This window comes from Miniopterus natalensis, chromosome 2, assembly GCF_054644295.1.
Source record: "Miniopterus natalensis isolate mMinNat1 chromosome 2, mMinNat1.hap1, whole genome shotgun sequence".
In the NCBI taxonomy this organism is placed as follows: domain Eukaryota; kingdom Metazoa; phylum Chordata; class Mammalia; order Chiroptera; family Miniopteridae; genus Miniopterus; species Miniopterus natalensis.
Window position 1 is genome coordinate 128,450,530 of NC_142082.1, and position 16,926 is coordinate 128,467,455.

Genomic DNA, 16,926 nt, shown 5'->3' on the forward strand with positions numbered 1-16,926 from the left:
CCTCGTTCGCCGCTGCTCCGCCCTCACCCCTCCTGCTGCTCAAGCAGCAGGTCCGCAAAGGCTCCTTCCCTAACCGCCCCCTGTCAGGTCCCCTATTACACTGTTTCCCTGGCACTTTTCCCTCCCGCCCCATTCTCACTGCCTCGTTTCCTGTTTAAAGACTAAACTGGAAGCTACCTGAGGGCGGGCATCCCGCCCGTCGTGTTCATCATTGTCAAATCCCCGGGCCCAGGGGGTGCCCGGGCCTCCACAATGCCCCCCCCCCCCCCCCCCCCCGCTTCATTAAGCCAGTACAAGAACTAACCAAAATGAAGAGTGGGCCTTGTGGTATCCTTCCTTTACATAAACAGATCCTCAAGATTTTGTCTTCAGAATAAGACAGCTTAGAAGCAAATCACTCGGCCCTTTCTCTTCTTACCTCCTGCCTGTTGAAAATGCTGCCTTGCATCCCAGTGGCCAGCGGTTGGGCTCAATGCATTCAGGCCTCAGCACAACCTTCGTTGTAATTTTAGCCCTTTTGTGGACAACTGGCCTAGTCTGCCCACCTTAGCCCCTCTGCCTCCTGTCCTAAGCCGCTGTCCCTGCGCGTGCAGGAACCCTTGGCCTTCTCACGCTGTGTCACTTTGTGGGGTTGGGGGGTTGGTGCTTCTCACAGAAAGTCCCGCGGGCTTTAGGGGCGCTCACCACGTTTGTGAGAGCGCCGTCAGCATGGAAAGTAGTCTTTCTGGTTTAAACAGTTTATTTTGTTTCAAGCTGCCTCGGGAAGTTTGGAATTTCTCAAATGTCTAATATACATTTATATTTGTGCAACTGAAAGTTTGGTTGCTTTTACCAAAAATAAATAAAATCTCACCGCATGATTCCCTTCAAGTTTTTCTAGCATATTTAAACATGGCCAGTCCCCTTTTCAGAAATACATTTGTATAAACTAGCATGTTCCAGTGGTTTCTGTTATCAAATACTTTGTAACAAACCACCCCAAAATTTCGGGACATAAAACGACGACTGTTTTATTTACTTTTAACTCTGTAAATTAGGAATTTGGGCAGCGCAGAACAGGGATGGCTAATCCCTGTGCCATGGTGTCTGGGGCTTCAGCTGGAGTCTGGCTGAGACAAATAACTTGGGACCATATGTCTGGAGTCTCACCTGGGTTGTCACCTGGGTTCCTCATTTCTCTGTGTGGACTCTCCACGTGGCTAACATTGGGATCTCAGGGTTCCAAAAGGGAGTGTTCCAAAAGCTAAAGCCCCCAAATGGAAACGCTTATCAAACCCCTGCTTACATCCCAGTAGCTACTGTCCCATCGGTGAGAGCAAGTCACAGGAGAGGGGGACTGCATATGGTGTGAATGCCAGGTGTGGTTCATTGGAGGCTGCCAAGGCAGCCATCCACCAGCCCCGCATTCATATTTGGAAAATCACCTGGAGCCCAAACAAAAGGTTTACTCATTGCACGAATCCGCTCCCTCACATACCACCAGTAAACCCTAAAAAATTCTTTCTTTTAAAGGGAAAATAATAACTTCTATGACCTGAATAGAAATTTCCCCGATGCTTTTGAATTTAATAATGTATCAAGGCAGCCTGAAACTGTGGCAATCATGGAGTGGCTGAAAACAGAGACATTTGTCCTCTCTGCAAACCTCCACGGTGGTGCCCTGGTGGCCAGTTACCCATTTGATAATGGTGTTCCAGGTAAGCAGACCCGGGCCGGCGCTGGCTTTCTGCGTCCAGAGGGAAACTGTAAACTCTCTGCTTCTGATCAGGGATCAACTCTCCTCCCCACTTAACTTCTCTGGCAGGGGCGGAAAGAGCCTCGTTTTCTCACCCTGAGCCATCCTGCTACAATTTGCAAACAGTAGATGGCCCGTATGGCTGAATCGACAGGCAACAGCAGCATTACTTGACATTCATCAATGAAATAGTAAAATTGGTATTTAGATGAACTCACAAGAGACAGCCTGGCTAAGAGCAAATAAAACTAGAGCAACCTCCCTTTCTTTGATAATCATGAGTAACAGTTGCCAACTGCTCTTAAAACTCTCCAGGATGAGGTATGTACCAAGGCCCTAAAATAGGACAGTGGTTTCATTTAACCCCTATAGCGCCTAAGGAAGCTCTGTTGACCTCCAGAAATTAGCAAGAGTGACTAAGAGGATATTTAACTGTTAAGCTGATTCAGGAGGGGTTTGGCTATATAATGGCTCATTTTGTGTGATGTCACCTTGTGTATGTTCATTGAACACTAGGAAGGAGAGTGGAGGGAGCATTCACGGACGTGGGTAGAGGACTTCTCTAGAAAATTAGGACCTCTGTGTGATGTGACGATGTATTTGCTAACATGGTATTTATTGCGTGCTCCCTCTAATGTCAACACAAAGGTCTTGGTTTGTCGTTCACATACAGCAACTGGGACATTGCACTCCCGGAGCTTAACCCCTGATGATGATGTGTTTCAATATCTTGCCAATTCCTACGCTTCCAGAAATGTCAACATGAAGAAAGGAGATCAGTGTAAAAGCAAAATGAACTTTCCCAATGGGATTACAAATGGATACTCTTGGTATCCGCTCAAAGGTGAGTTTCTCGTCCTTTCTACCGGGCTCCTCATTGCCTGCACCCAGAGATACCAGCTGGTTTTTGCTGACCCCAGCAGTTGCCGTAAGTGTGTTAGGCACAGGACAGTCCCTTCAATCACAAGAGCAGTGGGGGCGACCGGTCGCTGGAGAGATGCGCAGACACGTCCCTCACTCCCAAGGCTGCCTTGGTCGGCCTTTCTGCTCGCCCAGCCTTTCTCCTGTGAGGCAGGAGCGGCGCCAAGAATGACGAACGGAACACGGCTCTTCACCCCGCGTTTAGTGGGGAAAAGCGGCAAGCAAATAAGTAATTGTAAAGGGAGTATAATTAGCATAAAAATAGGATTTAGAAAAGGTACAGTGTACGGGGGCATAAAGCCCAAATACAATGGGAGGCGGTAAAGACCTGGGAGAAGTTTCATGCTGCGCCTCATCGGGTGGGGACAGCCCTGCTCAGAGCCAGGTGCTTGCTGCCGTGCCCCAGTGGGTCCCAGCATTGCCGGATCTTCCAGTTTGTAAAACAAGCTGGGTTTGTACGTGAAGTCTTGTGATTCTGAAGCCACTTTGCAGGCTAAACAAAAGAGCTCTTCAGGCTGGATACAGTGGGAGGGGGGCCTCTGGTTTTCCAACCTTGTGGATCAGGATGGCCGGGTGAGGGAGGGGAGGTAAGGAGACTGCCAGGTAGGAAGCATGGGGGGGGGTGCTCTTATCAGAAGGAATAATATAAGCAGGAGCCCAGGGATGTCAGAGAACTCGTCCTAGTCTGGGAACTGAGAGATAATAGGAGGGGCCTTGGATGGAAGGATGAGAGGGAAGGACCTATGGGGACCTCGGATGGAAGGATGAGAGAGAAGGACCTATAGGGACCTCGGATGGAAGGATGAGAGGGAAGGACCTATAGGGACCTCGGATGGAAGGATGAGAGGGAAGGACCTATAGGGACCTCGGGTGGAAGGATGAGAGGGAAGGACCTATGGGGACCTCGGATGGAAGGATGAGAGGGAAGGACCTATGGGGACCTTGGATGGAAGGATGAGAGGGAAGGACCTATAGGGACCTCGGATGGAAGGATGAGAGGGAAGGACCTATAGGGACCTCGGATGGAAGGTTGAGAGGGAAGACAGTGGGCTGGAGTGGGTTTCCCTGGCCTCAGTGGACAGTGCCCCCTTCGAGGCTGGCTCGCCTGACCCCCCCGACAGCAAGCTCTGGCTGTCCTTCACACAGGCCGCTTCCCCAGTTGTTACTCTGGGTGCAGAGGCTATCAGTCGTCTTGCATAAGCTGACACTGTTGTGTCTGGGCAGCTTTCTGCCAGCTTTCCAGGAAATATAAATAAGCGTAGACATGAGTGATAGGCGGCAGGGCCAGCTAGATACCACGACGTCCCGGACTTCCCTCTGAGTCCTAAATACAGCCCCCCGCCCGGGAGAGCCGCCCTTCACCTGCACTGTGTGTAAATTTCAAGACAGATCCAGATGTGTGGGAAATTAGCTAGGAACCCAATCTTGTTGTCAGGAATTGTTCCCAAGCGTGCTTGCGTGTAAGCTGTGTATCCTTCTGAGAGGGGAGAAAGGCAGGCAGAGCCAGCTACTCGAAGGAGCCTGAAACAAAGCATCTGGCTCAGCCTGGAGGTTTGTGAGCCAGGCCTGCCTGGCCTCGCCCAGAGGCGCACGCCCTCCACACTCGGTGTTCTCAGTCCCTCCTGCTTTGCACACCTGTTCTACCATTTCAGTCCTATCTACCTGAGACACAGCCATCTGCCCAGTGCTTTTGTTTGTCTCCCCATTTTTCCGCTCTTCTCTTTCATGGTGAAAATGAGGTCAGAGAGAAATACAAAACTCTTATTTAAAAAAAATAGAAAGGACAGAGAAATTCTTCCTGGCTAGAGTCTAGTTACTATTTAATATTTAAATAATATTTTTATTTATTTTGACCATTTGTTTAAGTATAGCATTTCTTTCTACTTTAGTACTTCCCCAATACCCTGATGGAGTTGAGAATACATATTTTGTTAGGCAGATATCAAGAATAACATATTAAAATCTGGCAGAAACTACTTCCTTCAAAGTTACTACAGTATAGTTCATCAAATCCAAAATGGCATTGATTGTAAAATACAATGCACTACCGAGAACGAAAGGAAAAGATTTCCAGCCAGACTAATGACAGTGTTTTCCAGCCATCAAATTTAAGACGCATTGCAATTCAGAGATTTTAAAACATGAAAAGTTTTACACCTTAGAAAATATGAAATATGATTAGAACCCTTTGAAAACAGGCTCTCCGGAGGGAAGGGCTGGACGGCAGGCGTGGGTGCCGGCCACCCCCGAAGCAGCAGCGGCCCAGGGCCCTCCCCTCCCGAGAGTCAGCACAGCCCCGTTTTTCCGGCCCAGAAGCAGTTTGCTGTCATGGGGCTCGAGCAGGAGCCTGTGCTCCGGTCTGTCATCCCCTGGCTGGAATCCCTGAGCATGTTACTCGCCACCTGTGATTGTTTCCTCGTCTGTAACGTATGGGTAATAACTGCTGTGAGATTAAGTGAGCCGATACAAAGCTCTTCAAATAGTGCCTAGCAAGAGCAAATACGCAGTAAACGCTGGCCATGATTATTCCTCCAAATCAGCGGACTTAGCGTTACATAATAAATGTATTTATAAGTGGTTTGTAGGAATATTTTTTAAAGCAATCTCACTGTAGTGTACATCTGTTTAAAATATAATTTAGGAAAGGAATGTAATTTGAAGAATCCTTTTTTGCAATGTATGATTACAAAATAGGACCCTTCTCCTACCCCCTCACTTAATTTTATGCACAGTTGAACTTCAGTAAGCTGTGATCTAGTTACCCATATGGGAATATTTAGGGCTGCCCGGTCATGCCTGGGTAATAAATTGTCAGGCCCTGATTTTATATGCTAATATGTCAAATTCATCTTTTCCTGTTTACATGTATTTTCCGTGCAACTGTCTGATTCACTTGTCCTCAAGGTATGGGACGCTTGGCTCCACTCCAGTTTCAGACCTTAAAAAATATTAAATATGCTTGTGTTTAGGTGGGATGCAAGATTATAACTACATCTGGGCGCAGTGCTTTGAAATTACGTTGGAGCTGTCGTGCTGTAAATACCCTCGCGAGGAGAAGCTTCCGCTCTTCTGGGAGTCTAACAAAGCCTCGCTGGTTGAATACATAAAACAGGTGCACCTAGGTTTGTAAGATTTTCTTATTAATTCCTGTTACAAAATGTAACATCTAGCAGAACCTCTGGGTTGAGAAAGTGCAAGCCCCTACTTGCAACTGTTGGCAGAAGTAACAGTTGAGAACTCTCTGTGCTGGGCCTCTGCAGCATGTGGGCAATGCAGTGCCCATGAGTTCATGGAAGAGAAAGCATGCTGTATATTGCTTTAATGTGGGGGTGTGAAATCCAGAATGTCTCTACTTTCTCATGTTGAATGACCTGGAAACCTGACAAAAGATCAGGAGAACGGGTTGTTGCTGTTGTATCATCTCCCAGTTAGGAAAACCCAGCTTGCTTGTCACCCGCCATGCAAGATCACAGACTCAGAGAACATTGGGTGTGCTGTTTTTGCATTTTTCTAGAACTGGGATAGCAATCGAGCACCATTAGCTTTAACCACCCCCCCCCTCCACTCCGCCAAATGACCTGGCACTGGGAATCTTCCCGGCCCGGTTTTTTGACAGCTGTCTGGACAGACTACATGTGGAGAGAGTGGTTGTTCTCAAACATGAGCAGTCGACCCACTGGGAGGATTTGTTAAAACACAGATTGCCAGGTATCATCCCCAGAGTGTGCTCAGTGGGTCCTGAATGGTTAACATCTTCCCGGTGATACTGATGCTGCAGATTCAGAGGAGCGGCCTGCTGGTGTGGTGGAGTCACACACGGCTAGCTCGTTTGACCAGCCCGTGTCCCTGGGCAGGTGTGGAAGCCCTTTTGCACGGCCAGAGTGAAAGTTACTTTTCTCCATTCAGAACAACTTGGGGGAAGAAACATCGGGAATTGGCACAATAGTTATGCTACTACCGCAAGCCAAAGTGGAGTGTGTGTTTGTGTTGAAGAGGGTTGTATTGTGTGCTGCTGCATAATTGCATAATTGCTGTAATTTTCTGCAAGCTTCACACCTGCGAAAAAGAGATGGGAATGGTGGGAAGAGGGGAAAGTGAGCAGCACAGAGGTACAGGCCTGAGTACAAGCAGAATTAACTTTCCTTAACCACACATCCCAAAACCATGCCCCCCCCTTCACACCTGTGTCCCCATTCCCATGCCCCCCCCAACACAAGCACACAGAGATTGTGGGTGAACTCACAGGGCCGCGCCTGACTGGCCGAGGCGCACGGGGGGTAGGTTGATTCCCTGTGACAGATGTTACAAAATTTCATCTTTCTTTTTCACTAGTATTGTAATAACATTTATTAAGCTTGTTATTGGGTCTTTCGCCTTTCTAACTGTCATCAAGCTTTGTTTTGGGTCCTCTCCTGTTTAATATTCTGGTGTTTCTCCACTAGATTTCCCTCATGAGGCACATACTACTTTAACCTCTCTACTGTCTTTCTACCCGTATCGATCCTTCAGTGTGTGCTCTGCCTGCTGTTTCTACAATCCCTCCTCATCAGCATCAACAGCGGAGGGCAACTGACCATGAAACTGCACTATTTTTGGAATTCCAACCTACTTGTAAAGGTTACTTACCAAGCACTGAATTAAGGCCGACTCTGAAGTATTATGCTGACATAATATTGCCAGTGAAGGAGCTTTGTAAACTGTTAAATAACATACAAACTGTAGCAAAACTATTGTCATTATTAATTTGGAAGGCTTACAAGTTCATTTATACTAGGTTTTATAAAGAATCTGTATCTGTCTACCTGTCTCTATAATTGGATATGCACAACCCGCCTAAAAATATATACATTAGCACATCAACCCTGCCCCCTTGTGGTTTAAGACAGGGGTTTTTTTGCTTTTTTTTTCTAGTTTAATCATGAAACCCTATTTCAAAACACTGATACAGTGTAGTTATTGTTACTTTATAGAAAGAAAGGTTCTCTTCATACTGGTGCCCAGTAGAAAACCAAAGAATATCTTTGTGGGCTACGGGAACAAATACCTCCTTATTGGTATTGTTCTGGTCTAAGGAAATTGTTGATATTTGTCAGTCACATTCACTGGTCCAGTCTCACCACTTGCTAAGATGCCTCTGAATCTCTGAGATTTTGACCTCTGTGAAGCCTTGGCCTATCTTATTTGGGGAGGAAAGGCCTCTTGCTCTAATGGAAGGGCCTGGCCAAGACGACAGGAGCCTGGTAAGGCCCAGGCTGTTTCGTTGTCTGCCCCTGTCTAAAACCTTGAGCAAGCCACATGTCCAAACTGCAGTTTTAGTCAGCTGCTGGGCTCTGTTCTACTCCACTGATCTATATATCTGTTGTGCTGTATTGTTTCAATTGTTATACCTTTATAGTGCAGTTTGAAGTCAGGGAGCAAGATACCTTCCACTTTGTTTCTTCTCAAGGTGTCTTTGGCTACTCAGGGGCCTTCTGTGGTTCTGTATAAATTGTAGGATTAGTTCTAGGTCTGAGGAGAGTGCCATTGATATTCTAATAGGGATTGCAGGCATCAAGGCCGAGGTAGCGAAGAAGGGTGTCTGAGCCGCAGGGGCCCGGAATGATTATCCCCTTCCCCAAGGGGAAGCAACGATGACAAGACACAGTGTTACCTGTTGCTGGCTTCTCTCCTCAAAGCAGATCTGAACCCAGAGGTTTGGGGGATGGCCCACAGCACCCAGAAACCTAAGCAACCTGGCCTAAGAGAATCTGGTATATGCCGCGTTCCAGAAGACTGTGGGACACAGACACAAATCTGTCACCAGATGCAGGATAGGTGGCAACTGTGATCATTAGGTGGAAACAAGGGAGTGAAACAGGCCGCTTCCGAGCACCACCCACCTTGGACTCCGCACTGTGCCCAACAGACACAGAATTCCAGTTCCCACCAGACACGGGCTTTTCATCCATGAAACTTGAGACATTTCCAAAGGAAGGAGGGCTGTACATTTCTCCCCCTCGTTCTCAGGCGGGGCCACAAAATTTAAGTCTCAGATTTTATTCACCTTTGTTTATTATCTGAGCTCTTTTCAAAATTTTACTTTTTGTTCCCTGATGTAATAGTACTGGCTCTCCCTGCATCTCTTTGGGTCTACTGGTCTTTTTCCAATGTTTCAAATTCAACATGTAAAAATAAATCATGTCCTCTGGTAAAACAATTACTTCTCCTAAGTGAAAGGCTTGGTGGTGCCTGGACAGAATATTGTAAAGACATGTAAGATATGGAGACAGCTTTTATTTGGCTGGCTGTATGGGGTTTCCCTCTAATAGAAACTCCGTATTTAGACATGGCCTGTATCTGGGCAGCAACGGTGATACTCAAATACCCCAGCCTTCCCTAGCTTGAAGAACTGTCTCTAGGTTTGGGTAAGGGTCATGTGGAAATGAATCTTTGGATTTTTAGAGGTCAGTTAATGAGGGTCAAACTGGAATATGGAGACTTTTAGTGATTCCTCTAAATCCAAATTGTTCCTCTTTTTCCGTATTGAGGGTAGGCCGACTACAGGTGACCTGAAATCTTTGTTCATTGGTGAAACATACTGATACATGGGTGTCAAATGGGTACCTGAGCCCGTCCAAAAACAGTTCATGTGAAAGTTGAACTCTGTTCTGTTCAGGTATAACCAATTCTAACCAAGAAGGAATTTGCTACCCTTTTTTAAGAACCATGACATTTTCTTTCTTGGTATCGTCCACCAGCTACTCATTATTAGCATCCTGAATTCTGTTTCCGTATTATCTTAGATGTTCAAGGATGGTATTAAGTCAGTTTCAAAGATGGTTTTTATTTTTTGTTTGGTTTTTGTTTTGTTTGATTTAGTTGGTTTTGTAGAAGTAATGAAAAGTACAGAAGATGCCAACAGACACACCACCACCACCACAAGCTCTGTTTCTCACATGCACAGATTTTCTTTTCTTTTTTTTTTTAAATATATCTTTATTGATTTCAGAGAGAAGAAAGGAGAGGGGGAAAGAGAGAGATAGAAATATCAATGATGAGAGAGTCATTGATCAAGCCCGCAACCTGGGCATGTGCCCTGACCGGGAATCGAACCCTGATCGCCTGGATCCTAGGTTGACGCTCAACCGCTGAGCCACGCCCAGCCCGGCTTTTTTTTTGCACAGATTTTCTAAGTGGCGGGAAGATAAGCTGGTTCAGAGGCCTGAAGAAGGAAGGGACACACACAGCTTCTTCCTTCACATACTCCTGCCCTTGGTGGAACGAAGCTGAATTGACATCCCAGAAACTTATCCAGTTGTCTCAACTCCAAACTTCTATAGCTGCGTCCCTTCTAGTCCTGTGTATAGTTTTCCTAACCCAAATAAGAAAGATTAAGAAAAGCATATGGGCTAAGCAAGGCTATTTAAAAAGAAGGGGGGTTAATATTTGTTCAGCTTCCAGTTGTGTTACTTGTGTTTAACCTTCTCGGCCATCCTGGAAGGTGGTCCATATTATCCCCCAAATTACAGGTGAAGAAATTGAGGCTTTGGAATGTTTAGTGACTGCGGAGCTGGGATTCTGCTTGAGACCTGACGCGTCCTTTCTGTCGCACCAAGCTGTGCTGTGTTCACACAATGTATCAAAGGACCTGCTAAGAAGGACACAATAGAAATATCTTTTCAAAGAATAATGCCACTGAAACCCAACAAATAAATAGGGTTACTAAATGATGACTGATGTTTGTAGTTGGGTGCTACCTACTGATTAAAAAGGATATATACCAAGTGGCAGGAATAAATACAAATAAAACATTATCTTAAAGATGCAAAAGAGGAAAACATTACATGAAAGCAGAGGTTTACATAGTGGACCTGTGTTGAAAAACTGAGAAGGAGCTGTGGCATTTAATAATTCTTTCTCTGAAGGGAAGAAAATAAAGAGTTAAGAATTAGGAAAGAAAGTAAAAGGCAACTTGGGTCAGACAGAAGCTTCCTTAATGTTCAAGGTTAACATTTTATGGTGGCCTTGGCCAGTGAGGCTCGGTTGGCTGGCCGCCGTCCCAGGCACCGAAGGCTGCCGGTTGGATTCCCAGTCAGGGCACATGCCTGGGCTGCGGGCTTGACCCCTTGTAGGGGGCGTGCAGGAGGCAGCCAGTCGATGTTTCTCTCTCTCTCCCCCTCTCCCTTCTTCTCTCTCTAAGAACCAATAAAACATTTTACAATTTATCTTTATTGTTGAAAGTATTACAGATGTCCCTGTTTTTTCCCCACCTTTGACTCCCTCCTCCCTGTTCCCACCCCCTCCCCAGGCCTTCACCTCTCTATTGTGTGTCCAAGGGCTATGCCTCAAGCTTGTTAGTCTTTCTCAGATGGCTTTGGCTATTTGGGGTCTTTTGTGGTTCCATATAAATTTTAGGATTGTTTGTTCTATTTCGGCGAAAAATGCCATTGGAATTTTGATAAGGAATTACATGAATCTGTAGATTGCTTTGGGTAGTATGGACATTTTAACAATATTCTTCCAATTCATAACCCTGGAAGATCTTTCCATCTACCTGTGATTTCTTAAATTTCTTTCATCAATGTCTTAAAGTTTTCAGACTACACGTCTTTCACCTCTTTGGTTAAATTTATTCCTAGGTGTTTCATTCTTTTGGATGCAGTTGGAAATGGGATAATTTCTTGACAATTTGTTATTATTGTATAAAAATGCAACGTTACATCCAATAGCCAAGACATGGAAGCAACCTAAGTGTCCATCAATGGATGAATGAAGAAAATGTGGTATATATTTACAATGGAATATTACCCAACCATAAAAAGGAATAAAATCTTGCCATTTGCAACGTGGATGGACCTTGAGGGCATTATGCTAAGTGAAATAAATCAGACAGGGAAAGACAAATACCATATGATCTCACTTATGTGGAATTAAAACAAACAAACAAACACACCCCTGATCTTAAACTGAGAGATACAGAGAACAGATTGGTAGCTGCCAGAGCCAGGGGGTAGGAGAAATATGTGAAAGCAGTAAAAGGTACAAACTTCCAGTTCTAAAATAAGTAAGTCCTGGAGATGTAATGCACAGAATGGTGAATATAGTTAAGAATACTGTATTGTAATTTGAAATTTGGTAGGAGAGTAAATCTTAAAAATTATCATCATAAGAAAAAAATTGTAACTATGTTAACTAGACATATTGTGGTGATCATGTCACAATCTATATATACAGCAAATCATTATGTTATATACCTGAAACTAATATGTTATAAGTTGATTATATCTCAATTTTTTTTTTTTAAGTTTGTCTTCTCAAACATTTTATTAACTCAGCACAGCTATTAAATATTGGGCCTATTTTACTTAAATAATTACAAGAAATTTTTTCAAATGCCATAAAACATAGTATTAACATTTAATTATCTTTTTGTCTTACAGGTGTAAAGGGTCAAGTTTTTGATCATAAGGGAAATCCATTACCCAATGTAATTGTAGAAGTCCAAGACAGAAAACATATCTGCCCCTATAAAACCAACAAATTTGGAGAATATTACCTTCTTCTCTTGCCTGGGTCATATACGTTAAATGTAAGTACACAGTCCTAGTTATTGTTATTAAAATATTACAAAATTCACAATATTTACTCACCCAGAAGGAATCTAAAATAAGTCTGGAAAGTTCAAAAGTAGTACATCAGGGCCTGAGAGAGGTGAGCATGACAGGCACAAACCAAAAAAATCATGTTTTTCCCCCAACTGGCAGTTAATTTTTTTTAATAAAGGCCAAATCCTATTTCTTGTGATACTTTTTATGATAATAAAAAAAGGGAAAAGACCTTATTAATAATAATTAAACAATGTAGTCATAGTACATGTAAGCTTTATGAAATACCATTTTAATGCCCATTTTATAAAACATAATTTCTACTATTAAAAAATAGATTTGGACACAATTTCTTTAGGATTCATTATAAGTAAAATTTACCACTATATTAAGCAATGGACATATTTTACAGTCCTTTCATAAGCAAATGACAGTGAGTTTTCCAATCAATGCAAGTAAAATTCCAGGTTTTAACTCTAAGGTGCATGTTTCTGGGTCATTTCTTCCTGGTAGGAAGCATGGACTGGTTTGAAACCCAAGTAGGTTCATGTAAATGAACTAAATGAGTAAGTACCTGACTTAGTTGGCCAGATTGTCTCTCTTACTCTTTGATGATATAACTTTTCTCTAAGAAATTCAAGGTTCTTCCACTTTGCTTAGTGGGTCTAATGTCAATCATAGAAGTTGTTCTGAGCAGAACTACTCCTAGGAGAAGGTAGTCTATTTTGTAGGAAACCCTGGCTTTGTATCTCATTATTTCATCTTTAGGACATAATAAGGCATGGTTTTCAGTTTATAAAAGTATAGAATTCAGAGCCTCCCTGCTCCATAGTTATTCCTACAGTGCCCAGCAGCGGAGCTCATCGATCTCTCCTCCCACTGAGTGGATAGAGCTGGAAAACCTCAATTCACTGAGACTCTGTATAAAAAAAAGGCTCTTTATTTCCCGGTTATTTACTGTGACATTTCTATAAAAAAGAGGTTTTCCTTGTAGTGAATCTAAATTATTTTATGTAATCCCATAACTATGCCTCACCTTTATAGAATAGTTATGAATAGTTCATTTCCAATTAGACTAACACAGTACATGTTGGCTTTAGCGACTAGTTAAAGGACAAGATTGGAAGGCAAGACTTTGGAAGCTGAAATGCACGGCTAAAATACACACCAATGAATGGTTTTGTAAATGTTATTCTCCATTCTCTCTCTCTTCACCATATATAATGACAGCATTTCTCAGTAGGCATGATCTATAATTAGTTCAGCATTTGTTCTCTTTTTCCTGTTCAGTTCCCCCAACAACAACAACACAAATCTAGCTGAAGATTCAGACTCTAATGAACAAAAACAAGTATAATCAAAGTTTTTTAAGGAAGCAATAAACTTGTACACTTAGATCAGCTGCAAGGAAAATGGAATAAATTGAGAAAAAAATCCTACTTATAAGTAATCTTGCTACCCAGTCAGGATATTAAGTACAGACTTGGGACAAGGGAAACAGTGAACCCTTTACCTTTACTCTCCATGGAAGTGATGGGACAGGATCAGTCTGCTGCTTTCTTCTCCTGACTTACATCTCCAGATAACGGACCTGTCTTTATTTCACTTTGTAATTCTTGGCAACAGCATTAACAACTATGGTTCATATCAACAGACGTTGGATAACTGTTTCAACAAGCAGAGCCGAAGTGGTTACTAGCCTGGGAGGCCTGGCAGATTGTTACATGTGTTTCATAAAGGCTGCATTTTAGTATTTTCAGTGTTGGCACCACAAAACATCTGAAATCATTCAGGTAATTGTTTCTTGTTTCTTCTCAGGTTACAGTCCCTGGACATGAGCCACACCTCACAAAGGTGATTATTCCAAAAAAATCCCAGGACTTCAGTGCTCTTAAAAAGGATATTTTACTTCCACTCCAAGGGCAATTGGATTCTATCCCAGTATCAAATCCTCCATGTCCTATGATTCCTCTATACAGAATTTTGCCAAGCCACTCAGCTGCAACAAAGCCTTGCCTGTTCTTATTTTTAGTGACTCTTTTTCACATATTGTTCAAATAAAGCAAAATGTGAAACTCAACCCCATCACCACCTGGAATCAGGGATCACTCATGCCAGGTTACTGCAAATCTAACTCCCTCCGTGGGACAACTGGACAAACTCCACTGTCCTTCCCTAAGAAGATAAATGGTTGTTTCCAAATCCTGCAACAAGCAATGTGCGGTGATAACGAAAGGAATGATTTAGTCTTGATGATGAATGGAAGACACCCACCTATCCAGTACTGCCCACTTACACTGAATTTTAAAGTTGTCTTAAAAATCTGTAAGAAGTTAAACTTGAGAAGCAAAAATGAAGTTCCTGCAAGAAAAAAAAAAGAAGCTAATTCTGTATAGAGACAGATGGATATAAGCAATGAACGTGAACATTTATTGATCACCTATCATATGCCACACCTTGCTGTGAGTCCTGTATATGAAGAGAGAGTGCCATATATCATAGTTCCCAGGGCAGGGAAAAATGTTGACAGGACTGGGTATATTTAGTTTTGCAGATGTTCTAAGGAAATATGAAAGAAGATAGGCAACCATGTCTCAGTGGCCCAAGAAAATGTGGGCCTAATGGAATGAGAAGGTGGTGCCGACAGAGTCCCAAAACAAGGGGTCAATTAAGTAAGTGTCCCTGCCATTCTGTACCTGAATGCCACAGTCTTGTTATGCTGATAACCCCCAAATGTGTAATTCTTGCCTCTTGCCTGAGCTTCAGACTCCCATCCAACAGCCCACTGGATATATATCCACCTGGATGTGACCCAGAGGTAGCTCAAACTCCTGTCGAAAACTGAACATACTTTTCTCCCTAGACTTGCTCTTCCGCCTGTGTTCTCTCAGTTACCGGCACCACCAAACTGGAAACCTGGGAGTCATCATCCCATATATTCAGTCCATCACTAAAGACTGATGTTAACTATAAGTGCTGATGGATTCTACACCCCCCCCCCACCCCACCCCCCCCCCGGCTACTAACACTGCCACGTTTCGGCCGTCACAGCTCACCTGCACCGCTGTAACGGCTTTCCCCGTCTCTTGCTCCCAGCTTTCTCCTCTCCAGAACCATCCTCCGCACAGTGCTGGGGAAGGGGGTCGCTTTAAAACAAAAATCCACAGCCTACTGCTTGTAGTTCCTACACACCTAATGCCCTGTGTGTCCCCTGTGCCTGGAATGCCATCCTGACCCACATCTTCTTCCTCCCGCCTCCTTTAAAGCTCAGTCCAGGCATCGACTCCTCCAGGAAGCCTTTGCTGACGGTCATCCCATTCCTCCCCATTTCACCCCTGCCCAGTCAATCTGGGGGACCCTCCTCTTTGCTCCCCAAATGAAACTGGTTTCCTCGACTATCGGATTTATGACACTATTATAATCTTCTACTTCCAGGAGGGATTTTTCTCTAGTAGAGTGTGAGCTCTTTGGGACCGGGGGCTATTTAATTTTTTTTAAAAATACATTTTTATATCCTCAGAGAACATATTAGGAACTGAAAGAATGAACAAAGGGTTCCGGCAATCTACTACTCCCTCTCTCCCCCAGAAACTGTAGAGGGCTTCGAGTCATTTAATGAAACTAGATCCCATGCGTTGGCAATTTCCAGTTCCCTAGTAACACTGACTGAAGTTTTTTCATATATGTATCAAGAAATAAATTCAAATACGGTGCTTTCAGTGGACTTTGCATTTATCCTAAGGTTCATAGTAAAGATATTATGTTACCTGTTAACACTATAGCTACCTTTTTTTAATTGAAAAACAAAATTTTTACCATCAGTACTCAACAGGAAGCAATTACTCTCCACTATAATAAGATTAACCCAACTTAAAACATATGTAAGAATTAAGGGGAAATGTCAAACAGAAAATGAACCTATACCGGGGTTGGTACATGGTGAAAGACTGTGAACCATACACAAATGGGAGGTATGTGGGCTTTAGGAGCTATTCTTGTGCCCAGCTTATTCTATCTACACAAAATCATACATGTTTAAACAGAATTTATAATCTTTTAATCACTTCTTTTAAATCTGGTAATAACCTAAATATCTTGATCATTTTTATTTAAATAAGCCATAATTCATTATACTTGAAAGTATATGTTAATATATTGCAGAAAATGATTTGGTATATTACATATAAAAGTAATGAAATTTGGCTTGATTTACCATTAAGCCCTAAGCAATTTTTCAATCAGGCATTATGAGTTCTAACTTTTCCAAGATAGCAATTCTTTATCTTTTTTAATCTTATTTTTTATTCTTTTATTGTTAAATTTATTGGGGTGACATTGGTTAATAAAATTATGATAGCAATTTTTGAAGAAACATGAACCAAAATCTGGATTGGTTCATGAACCATAATGTTAAGGAAATGTTTTTTAAATCAGAAATTTTATCAGAATCAATTATTTAGATATAAGCAAAACAATGAAAATAATCTCCAAACCAAATCTACACCAAACTTGAATTTAATTCAGAGGAGGTTTGGGATACATATTTTCAGCAATGGCTGTGCCCCAGTTTGTAGCAAGGGTTTAGTAAATACAGCTACACCCTCTACTAATCCAGTGAAGTGTCCAAGAGGAGAAACAACTATGGAATTCTGACTACCGTCCCACCAAATCCCCACATCTCCCCGC

General features: G+C 43.0%; 1 protein-coding gene across 3 annotated transcripts in view; it reads left to right on the top strand.

The window, feature by feature from the left end:
* Window positions 1–15,251, top strand: part of CPM (carboxypeptidase M) — a 57,067-nt gene extending 41,816 nt beyond the window's left edge. For 2 of the 3 annotated variants that reach the window (XM_016199456.2, XM_087814551.1), the window contains 5 exons: window positions 1,513–1,697; window positions 2,409–2,579; window positions 5,626–5,778; window positions 12,076–12,224; window positions 14,059–15,251. In XM_016199456.2, coding sequence (XP_016054942.1) covers window positions 1,513–1,697; window positions 2,409–2,579; window positions 5,626–5,778; window positions 12,076–12,224; window positions 14,059–14,301 — 901 coding nt within the window. In that variant the 3' untranslated portion in view covers window positions 14,302–15,251. The remainder of the gene's footprint in view (window positions 1–1,512; window positions 1,698–2,408; window positions 2,580–5,625; window positions 5,779–12,075; window positions 12,225–14,058) is intronic. The other variant, XM_087814552.1, reaches the window with a different exon arrangement.
* Window positions 15,252–16,926: the final 1,675 nt, after the last annotated feature.